The following is an 11530-nucleotide window of genomic DNA, read 5'->3' as shown; positions in this document are numbered from 1 at the left end:
CGACTTTTTATCTCACAATTGCGAGTTTACATGCGAGATATTAAGTCAGAATTGTGAGATATATAGTCAGAATTGTGTGATATAAAGTCATTATTGTGATATAAAGTCAAAATTGTGAGATATAAAGTCAGAATTGTGAGATATAAAGTCAGAATTGTGTGATATTTAGTCAGAATTGTGTGATATAAAGTCAGAATTGCGAGATATAGTCAGAATTGCGAGATATAAAGTCAGAATTCCGAGATAGTCAGAATTGCAAGATATAAAGTCACAATTGCGAAATATATAGTCAGAATTGCGAGATATAAAGTCAGAATTCCGAGATAGTCAGAATTACAAGATATAAAGTCACAATTGCGAAATATATAGTCAGAACTGCAAGATATAAAGTCAGAATTGCGAGATATAAAGTCAGACCTGCGATATAAAGTCAGAATTACGAGATATGTAGTCAGAATTGCGAAATATAAAGTCAGAACTGCGAGATATAGTCAGAATTGCGAGATATAGTCAGAATTGCGAGATATAGTCAGAATTGCGAGATATAAAGTCAGAATTGCGAAATATAGTCAGAATTGCGAGATATAAAGTCAGAATTGCATGATAAAGTCAGAATTGCGAGATATAGTCAGAATAGCGAGATATAGTCAGAATTGCGAGATATATAGTCAGAATTGCGAGATATATACGGTAGTCAGAATTGCGGGATATATAGTCAGAATTGCGAGATATAGTCAGATTTGCGAGATATAAAGTCAGAATTGCGAGATATAAAGTCAGAATTTCAAGGTATATAGTCAGAATTGCGAGATATATAGTCAGAATTGCGAGATATATAGTCAGAATTTCGAGATATAAAGTCAGAATTTCGAGGTATATAGTCAGATTTGCCAGATATAGTCAGATTTGCGAGATATAGTCAGAATTGCGAGATATAAAGTCAGAATTGCGAGATATATAGTCAGAATTGCGAGATATATAGTCAGAATTGCGAGATATAAAGTCAGAATTGCGAGATATAAAGTCAGAATTGCGAGATATATAGTCAGAATTGCGAGATATATAGTCAGAATTGCGAGATATATAGTCAGAATTGCGAGATATAAAGTCAGAACTGCGAGATATAGTCAGAATTGTGAGATATAAAGTCAGAATTGTGAGATATAAAGTCAGAATTGTGTGATATTTAGTCAGAATTGTGTGATATAAAGTCAGAATTGCGAGATATAGTCAGAATTGCAAGATATAAAGTCACAATTGCGAAATATATAGTCAGAACTGCAAGATATAAAGTCAGAATTGCGAGATATAAAGTCAGACCTGCGATATAAAGTCAGAATTACGAGATATGTAGTCAGAATTGCGAAATATAAAGTCAGAACTGCGAGATATAGTCAGAATTGCGAGATATAGTCAGAATTGCGAGATATAGTCAGAATTGCGAGATATAAAGTCAGAATTGCGAGATATAGTCAGAATTGCGAGATATAAAGTCAGAATTGCATGATAAAGTCAGAATTGCGAGATATAGTCAGAATAGCAAGATATAGTCAGAATTGCGAGATATATAGTCAGAATTGCGAGATATATACGGTAGTCAGAATTGCGGGATATATAGTCAGAATTGCGAGATATAGTCAGATTTGCGAGATATAGTCAGAATTGCGAGATATAAAGTCAGAATTTCGAGGTATATAGTCAGAATTGCGAGATATATAGTCAGAATTGCGAGATATATAGTCAGAATTTCGAGATATAAAGTCAGAATTTCGAGGTATATAGTCAGATTTGCCAGATATAGTCAGATTTGCGAGATATAGTCAGAATTGCGAGATATAAAGTCAGAATTGCGAGATATATAGTCAGAATTGCGAGATATATAGTCAGAATTGCGAGATATAAAGTCAGAATTGCGAGATATAAAGTCAGAATTGCGAGATATATAGTCAGAATTGCGAGATATATAGTCAGAATTGCGAGATATATAGTCAGAATTGCGAGATATAAAGTCAGAATTGCGAGATATAAAGTCAGAATTTCGAGGTATATAGTCAGAATTGCGAGATATAAAGTCAGAACTGCGAGATATAGTCAGAATTGCGAGATATAGTCAGAATTGCGAGATATAGTCAGATTTGCGAGATATAAAGTCAGAATTACGAGATATAAAGTCAGAATTTCGAGGTATATAGTCAGAATTGCGAGATATATAGTCAGAATTGCGAGATATAAAGTCAGAATTTCGAGATATATAGTCAGAATTTCGAGATATAGTCAGATTTGCGAGATATAGTCAGAATTGCGAGATATAGTCAGAATTGCGAGGTATAGTCAGAATTGCGAGATATATAGTCAGAATTGCGAGATATAAAGTCAGAATTTCGAGGTATATAGTCAGAATTGCGAGATATAGTCAGAATTGCGAGATATAGTCAGAATTGCGAGATATATAGTCAGAATTGCGAGATATTGCGAGATAGTCAGAATTGCGAGATATAGTCAGATTTGCGAGATATAAAGTCAGAATTGCGAGATATAAAGTCAGAATTTCGAGGTATATAGTCAGAATTGCGAGATATATAGTCAGAATTGCGAGATATATAGTCAGAATTGCAAGATATAAAGTCAGAATTTCGAGATATATAGTCAGAATTTCGAGATAGTCAGATTTGCAAGATATAAAGTCAGAATTGCGAGATATAGTCAGAATTGCGTGATATAAAGTCAGAATTGCGAGATATAAAGTCAGAATTGCGAGATATAGTCAGAATTGCGAGATATAAAGTCAGAATTGCGAGATATAGTCAGAATTGCGAGATATAAAGTCAGAATTCCGAGATATAAAGTCAGAATTGCGAGATATAAAGTCAGAATTGCGAGATATAGTCAGAATTGCGAGATATAAAGTCAGAATTGCGAGATATAAAGTCAGAATTGCGAGATATAAAGTCAGAATTGCGTGATATAAAGTCAGAATTGCGAGATATAAAGTCAGAATTGAGAGAAAGTCAGAATTGCGAGATATAAAGTCAGAATTGCGTGATATAAAGTCAGAATTGCGAGATATAAAGTCAGAATTGAGAGAAAGTCAGAATTGCGAGATATATAGTCAGAATTGCGATATAAAATCAGAATTGCGAGATATAAAATCAGAATTGAGAGAAAGTCAGAATTGCGAGATATATAGTCAGAATTGCGATATAAAGTCAGAATTGCGAGATATATAGTCAGAATTGAGAGAAAGTCAGAATTGCGAGATATATAGTCAGAATTGCGATATAAAGTCAGAATTGCGTGATATAGTCAGAATTGCGAGATATAAAGTCAGAATAGTGAGATAAAAAGTCGCAATTACCTTTTAAATTTTTTATTCTGATGCGGAAACAAGCTTCCATAGATTACATTATTTCACAGAGAGCACAAAGAACCACACAAGCATATAAATCATACGTTCGGTTTAATATCTATACATGAATAAGAAATCTATATTTTCTTTAGTATTTGTTACATTGTACAAAAAGGGCTGGACGTTTGAGTTGTGATCTCATGTTCTCAAGGTCATCAAAGCTCACGCCAAACGCCCCGATATCAAAAATAGCTGCCTATGACATCACACCACAACTCCCCTCAGCCACCAGTGGGAGAGCCTCTGCAACTCTGAGTTCTGCAGGAAAGACGATCAGAGGAGCTCATCTGCTCATAAGCTGATCTCACACTGAGCTGCAGAATTATGGGAAGCATTTGAGGAATCCTCACAGCAGGATCACAATATTGAGTTTCAAACAAGAACTGGGCAAACCAAAGGGAATCTGCATAATATCACCGGTTCTGGAGCTGAAGCAAATCCATCCAATCAGAACCGCTAATCATCATCATCATCATCATCTTCATCAAAGTCTTCTTCCTCGTCATCATCTTCTTCATCCTCCATGTGTGATGATGGCGTCTCGTTTCGGGACCCGTTTGAGCTGGACGGGCCTCGGTCTCTGACGGATCAGAACAGCTCATGTTCACTTACACTACACACACTCACACACACACGTCAATAATACACTGATCGACTTAAAAACATCATGTTGGAGATCATGTGATACTCACGTGGCCACGTGGGAAAGCTTCCCGATCAGCTGGTTAACGGCACCCTGCGCCATCTCTACAACAGATAAACACTCAAGAAGGTCAGCACACACACACACACACTCTCACTCTCTCACACACACACACACACACACACTCTCTCTCTCTCTCTCACACACACACACTCTCTCTCTCTCTCTCTCTCTCTCTCTCACACACACACACACACACACACTCTCTCTCTCTCTCTCTCTCTCTCTCTCTCTCTCTCTCTCTCTCACACACACACACACACACACACACTCCTCTGACCTGTGAGGTACGGCTGCAGGGCTTTGGGAACGAGGGTTCTGGCGATCTCTCACACACACACACACACTCCTCTGACCTGTGAGGTACGGCTGCAGGGCTTTGGGAACGAGGGTTCTGGCGATCTCTCTCACACACACACACACACACACACACACACACACACTCCTCTGACCTGTGAGGTACGGCTGCAGGGCTTTGGGAACGAGGGTTCTGGCGATCTCACACACACACACACACACACACACACACACACACACACACACTCCTCTGACCTGTGAGGTACGGCTGCAGGGCTTTGGGAACGAGGGTTCTGGCGATCTCTCTCACACACACACACACACACACACACACACACACACTCCTCTGACCTGTGAGGTACGGCTGCAGGGCTTTGGGAACGAGGGTTCTGGCGATCTCTCACACACACACACACACACACACTCCTCTGACCTGTGAGGTACGGCTGCAGGGCTTTGGGAACGAGGGTTCTGGCGATCTCTCACACACACACACACACACACACACACACACTCCTCTGACCTGTGAGGTACGGCTGCAGGGCTTTGGGAACGAGGGTTCTGGCGATCTCACACACACACACACACACACACACACACTCCTCTGACCTGTGAGGTACGGCTGCAGGGCTTTGGGAACGAGGGTTCTGGCGATCTCTCACACACACACACACACACACACACACACACACACACACACACACACACACACACACACACACACACACACACACACACACACACACACTCCTCTGACCTGTGAGGTACGGCTGCAGGGCTTTGGGAACGAGGGTTCTGGCGATCTCTCTCACACACACACACACACACACACACACACACACACTCCTCTGACCTGTGAGGTACGGCTGCAGGGCTTTGGGAACGAGGGTTCTGGCGATCTCTCACACACACACACACACACACACACACACACACACACTCCTCTGACCTGTGAGGTACGGCTGCAGGGCTTTGGGAACGAGGGTTCTGGCGATCTCTCACACACACACACACACACACACACACACACACACACTCCTCTGACCTGTGAGGTACGGCTGCAGGGCTTTGGGAACGAGGGTTCTGGCGATCTCACACACACACACACACACACACACACACACACACACTCCTCTGACCTGTGAGGTACGGCTGCAGGGCTTTGGGAACGAGGGTTCTGGCGATCTCTCACACACACACACACACACACACACACACACACACACACACTCCTCTGACCTGTGAGGTACGGCTGCAGGGCTTTGGGAACGAGGGTTCTGGCGATCTCTCACACACACACACACACACACACACACACACACACACACACACACACACACACACACACACACACACACACACACTGACCTGTGAGGTACGGCTGCAGGGCTTTGGGAACGAGGGTTCTGGCGATCTCACACACACACACACACACACACACACACACACACACACACACACACACACACACACACACACACACACACACACACACACTCCTCTGACCTGTGAGGTACGGCTGCAGGGCTTTGGGAACGAGGGTTCTGGCGATCTGGCGATCTCACACACACACACACACACACACACACTCCTCTGACCTGTGAGGTACGGCTGCAGGGCTTTGGGAACGAGGGTTCTGGCGATCTCTCACACACACACACACACACACACACACACACACACACACACACACACACACACACACACTGACCTGTGAGGTACGGCTGCAGGGCTTTGGGAACGAGGGTTCTGGCGATCTCTCACACACACACACACACACACACACACTCCTCTGACCTGTGAGGTACGGCTGCAGGGCTTTGGGAACGAGGGTTCTGGCGATCTCTCACACACACACACACACACACACACACTCCTCTGACCTGTGAGGTACGGCTGCAGGGCTTTGGGAACGAGGGTTCTGGCGATCTCTCACACACACACACACACACACACACACTCCTCTGACCTGTGAGGTACGGCTGCAGGGCTTTGGGAACGAGGGTTCTGGCGATCTCACACACACACACACACACACACACACACTCCTCTGACCTGTGAGGTACGGCTGCAGGGCTTTGGGAACGAGGGTTCTGGCGATCTCTCACACACACACACACACACACACACACACACACACACACACTGACCTGTGAGGTACGGCTGCAGGGCTTTGGGAACGAGGGTTCTGGCGATCTCTCACACACACACACACACACACACACACACACACACACACTGACCTGTGAGGTACGGCTGCAGGGCTTTGGGAACGAGGGTTCTGGCGATCTCACACACACACACACACACTGACCTGTGAGGTACGGCTGCAGGGCTTTGGGAACGAGGGTTCTGGCGATCTCACACACACACACACACACTGACCTGTGAGGTACGGCTGCAGGGCTTTGGGAACGAGGGTTCTGGCGATCTTCAGCTGCTCCGGGTTACAGCGACCCGACTCCAGGCCGAACGCCAGACCCAGGCGCTTCAGAACCTCCACGTCATCGTGGATCTCAAACATGCTGTCGAAGTTAAAAAGGTACTCAAACCTGCGGAGACACGAGCGTCAGAGCGGGACAAGCTCACACACACACACACACACACACACACACTAGAGGTCTGCTACCCGAGAAACTCACAGGTTTCGGGTCGGGTTCGGGTTAATGTTTAACGAATAGCCTCGGGTTCGTAACTAATAAAAGCTATACAGGCTCTAGCCTACACATGTATAGTTAGCGTGGCGTATGCTAGCTGTGTTGAAGCACGCGAGAGAGAAGCACATGCTCAGTCTCAGCGCCGCCGTCCTCCTCTGAGTGTGTGTGTGTGTGACTGTAATAGTGCGCGCGGGAGCACATCATGTTTTGTCCCAGCCCTAGTTTTGTATAAATGATATATGAATCATTTTTATTTGATCATATATCATTTTATATCCACTGTTTTGCGCATGTGTTCCCGCGCGCACTATTCCAGTCACACACACACACACTCAGAGGAGGACGCTGAACATCACCTCTCGATGCGGTTCTCTTCCTCCATAACTCGTGTGGAGAAGGATATGTTTATATATATTTGTGCAACTGCGCCAACTTTGTTTTGAAGTTTAATGTTCGAGTTCCAGAGGAATTAGAGACTGTTTCCCTGTTCAACCACAGCAGAGTCTCGTGTGAGTCTGTGCCTTCGGGAAACGCTGTTTGGACATGTATTTGTTTAATTATCATTGCAAGCAATCATAAAATACAGCATATTGCATATTCCAAGGTATTTACTGTGAGAAACGGACCTCGGGGTCGGGCTTACAATATACGGGTCGGGTTAAAAGATTTCGTGTTCAGGCTTCAGTTTAAAGCAGAGGAGGCGTCGCGCGCTCTCTCACACACACACACACACACACACACACACTTGTCGTTGGAGATGCTGCAGTCGATGACGGTCCTCTTGCTGGTGTTGATGATGATGAAGGGCAGGTGGATGAGTGTGTTTGGAGACGGAGAGCTCTTGCTCTGACGCTCCGCCTGACGGTTGCGCTGCACCAGGTTCTTAAACGCGATTTGCTGGAAATCAGGAGAAACGAGACGTACAGGAATCATCATCATCATCATAATCATCACCATCATCATCAGGAATCATCATCATCATCATAATCATCATCAGGAATCATCATCATCAACATCATCATGAGCACGGAAAAGCAAACTGGTTTTTCCATAGTTGCCCATTCATTTATATGGGAAAAATCAAAAGAAAGTACATAGACTTGGTTTTATTTAAAAAATTAATTAAAAAATTTATATATATACACACATACATACACGTATATATAAAATCATTCTTCACAATTTAAATAAGACATCTGTAATAAACAATTAGGGATTCAATTAGGTGAAAATGTGCATTTAAAAAAAAAGTCTTTATACAAAACAATATTCGTTTATTTGTTATTGGATTTTATTTTTAATTTGGGACTTAAATGTGCTTAATTGTGGTCAAAATATCGGGGAATAAAAAAAATCATTAACAGCAAAATATATATATATATATATATATATTCAAAATAAAAGTTTGTGTTTACATAATATGTGTGTGTGTGTGCTGTGTATAATTATTTTGTATATATAAATACACACAAATGCATGTATAAGAAAAATGTGCATGTATATACTGTATATATATTTATACATAATTTATATTATAAATACATTTTTCTTAAATATATACATTCATGTGTGTGTATTTATATATACACACAAAAAATATATATATATAAAAGCAGAGTTCTGACAGACAGGAAGTGATGCGATGAATATATGTATATTGTATATTTAAAAGCAGAGTTCTGACAGACAGGAAGTGATGCGATGTACCTGCAGAATGAGCTCCTGCAGCTGAGACTGCTTGTGTTTGATTCTCTCGAGTCGCCGCTGCCGCTCGACCTTCAGGACACACACAGATGAAACACTCACTCATGAACACAGCTGTGTGTCAGCGCCGCACGATTAATCGCAATGGAACCGCACGCGACTCGGCAGAGGCTGAGATTATATTATGCACAGTTTGTCAGTGCAGCGGCTGATCGTAGTAAATGCTCCCTCTGAACACCAGAGGGCGTCTCACACACACTCACACGCACCAGAGGACATCTCACACACACTCACACACACCAGAGGGCGTCTCACACACACTCACACACACCAGAGGACATCTCACACACACTCACACACACACACCACATATCCCTCTGAACATCAGAGGGCGTCTCACACACACTCACACACACCAGAGGACATCTCACACACACTCACACACACACACCACATATCCCTCTGAACACCAGAGGGCGTCTCACACACACTCACACGCACCAGAGGACATCTCACACACACTCACACACACCAGAGGGCGTCTCACACACACTCACACACACCAGAGGACATCTCACACACACTCACACACACACACCACATATCCCTCTGAACATCAGAGGGCGTCTCACACACACTCACACACACCAGAGGACATCTCACACACACTCACACACACACACCACATATCCCTCTGAACACCAGAGGGCGTCTCACACACACCAGAGGACATCTCACACACACTCACACACACCAGAGGGCGTCTCACACACACTCACACACACCAGAGGACATCTCACACACACTCACACACACCAGAGGGCGTCTCACACACACTCACACACACACACCACATATCCCTCTGAACACCAGAGGGCGTCTCACACACACACACACACGCACACACACCAGAGGACGTCTCACACACACACACACACACACACACCACATATGCCCCGCCGCAGAAGTACAATAACACGCATCATTCCAGGGAATCTCTATGGCATCACACTCTCTGTGTCTGAATAAACAGAAGACTGAAACGCTGTGATGAAACATGAGTAATAAACACACGACTGCCGTATTCTGTGTGAGAAGCGCATCATCTCACAGGAGGACGAGCTCAGCTGTCCTGATGAAGTGAGTTTGGAGTAAAAGCGTGTTATTAAATGTCGTCTTTAGTTGCACAAGAGGTTCATAAATGCGTCTCATGTCTGGAAAGATGTTTGATCTGTTGCTTTTGCTCGTTATAAGCGACTGGAACTCGCGGTGCTTTCAGAGTGAGCCGTGTTTCCTGAGCCGTGCTTCACTGACACGCTGCACATAACTGACAATCACAGCATCGCCACTTCATACTCGCCATAAGCCCACTCCATTAAAGTGCGATTAATCGTGCAGCGCTAGCAGAAGCATCGGCGCTTGCAACGCCACGGTCATGGGTTCGATTCCCGGGAAAGCAAGAACTGATGAGAATGTAAATGTGTGGCTTCAGAGACTGACCTCCAGATCCTCACACTCCTGCGCAGAGTTAGTGGGGAACCCGATCCACTTGATCTCCTTCTTGTCTTTGGAGATGATGTTCATGGCCATCAGGACGTTGAGCGCGTCGTAAACCCGTCTGCGGATGTTCTTCTGGTCGTACACGTGCTGGAGGACCAATCACACGAGTCAGGCGAGCTGTGTCTCTGCAGTGTTCGCACATTCACAGGTCACATGGTGTACGTAAACGGCGATCGTTCTTTAAAGATGGCGCCGTATGATCAGGATCATGTTCCATCAAGATATTTTATAGATTAATTTCCTACCGTAAATATATAACAAATGTATTTTCGTGAGAGGATGCAGCAAAATCACGAACATAAATTGACAACTTTAAAAGAGTTTAGATTTTTCTGCATCCTCAGATTCCAGATTTTCATTCCAAATATTCTCCAATCCTCACAGACCTCACATCAGTGGAGCGCTCGTGTATTCAGCTTTCACATGACGTATAAATCTCTCTATAAATAAATACATTTTTTAAAAATTGACCCTTGTGACTGGTTTTGTGGTCCAGGGTCACACACCTGTAATGGAAACGTGGCTTGTGATTGACAGCAAGCAAGAGTGTGTTTGTGTGTGTGTGTGTGTGTGTGTGTGACTGACCGCCTCGTTCGGGGAGATGTGTGTGTGTGTGTGTGTGACTGACCGCCTCGTTCGGGGGAGATGTGTGTGTGTGTGTGTGTGACTGACCGCCTCGTTCAGGGAGATGTGTGTGTGTGTGTGACTGACCGCCTCGTTCGGGGAGATGTGTGTGTGTGTGTGTGTGACTGACCGCCTCGTTCGGGGAGATGTGTGTGTGTGTGTGTGAGACTGCCTGCCTCGTTCGGGGAGATGTGTGTGTGTGTGTGTGTGTGTGACTGACCGCCTCGTTCGGGGAGATGTGTGTGTGTGTGTGTGTGACTGACCGCCTCGTTCGGGGAGATGTGTGTGTGTGTGTGTGAGACTGCCTGCCTCGTTCGGGGAGATGTGTGTGTGTGTGTGTGTGTGTGACTGACCGCCTCGTTCGGGGGAGATGTGTGTGTGTGTGTGTGTGACTGACCGCCTCGTTCGGGGAGATGTGTGTGTGTGTGTGTGAGACTGCCTGCCTCGTTCGGGGAGATGTGTGTGTGTGTGTGTGTGTGTGACTGACCGCCTCGTTCGGGGAGATGTGTGTGTGTGTGTGTGTGACTGACCGCCTCGTTCGGGGGAGATGTGTGTGTGTGTGTGTGTGTGACTGACCGC

At 44.5% G+C, this 11530-nt stretch overlaps 1 protein-coding gene across 3 annotated transcripts in view; it reads right to left on the bottom strand.

Annotated features, from left to right (window-relative positions):
* Positions 1-3440: 3440 nt before the first annotated feature.
* tfdp1b (transcription factor Dp-1, b) overlaps positions 3441-11530 on the bottom strand; it is a 19066-nt gene continuing 10976 nt past the window's right edge. For all 3 annotated transcript variants that reach the window (XM_056246994.1, XM_056246993.1, XM_056246992.1), the window contains exons 7-12: positions 10268-10414; positions 8771-8839; positions 7809-7960; positions 6792-6958; positions 4099-4153; positions 3441-3986 (exon numbers count right to left, since the gene is read on the bottom strand). In XM_056246994.1, coding sequence (XP_056102969.1) covers positions 3863-3986; positions 4099-4153; positions 6792-6958; positions 7809-7960; positions 8771-8839; positions 10268-10414 — 714 coding nt within the window. In that variant the 3' untranslated portion in view covers positions 3441-3862. The remainder of the gene's footprint in view (positions 3987-4098; positions 4154-6791; positions 6959-7808; positions 7961-8770; positions 8840-10267; positions 10415-11530) is intronic.

This window comes from Rhinichthys klamathensis, unplaced genomic scaffold (genome assembly GCF_029890125.1).
Source record: "Rhinichthys klamathensis goyatoka isolate OS25496 unplaced genomic scaffold, OSU_Roscu_1.1 h1tg000041l_1, whole genome shotgun sequence".
Classification (NCBI taxonomy): Eukaryota; Metazoa; Chordata; class Actinopteri; order Cypriniformes; family Leuciscidae; genus Rhinichthys; species Rhinichthys klamathensis.
This window is presented reverse-complemented; position numbering and strand designations above follow the sequence as displayed.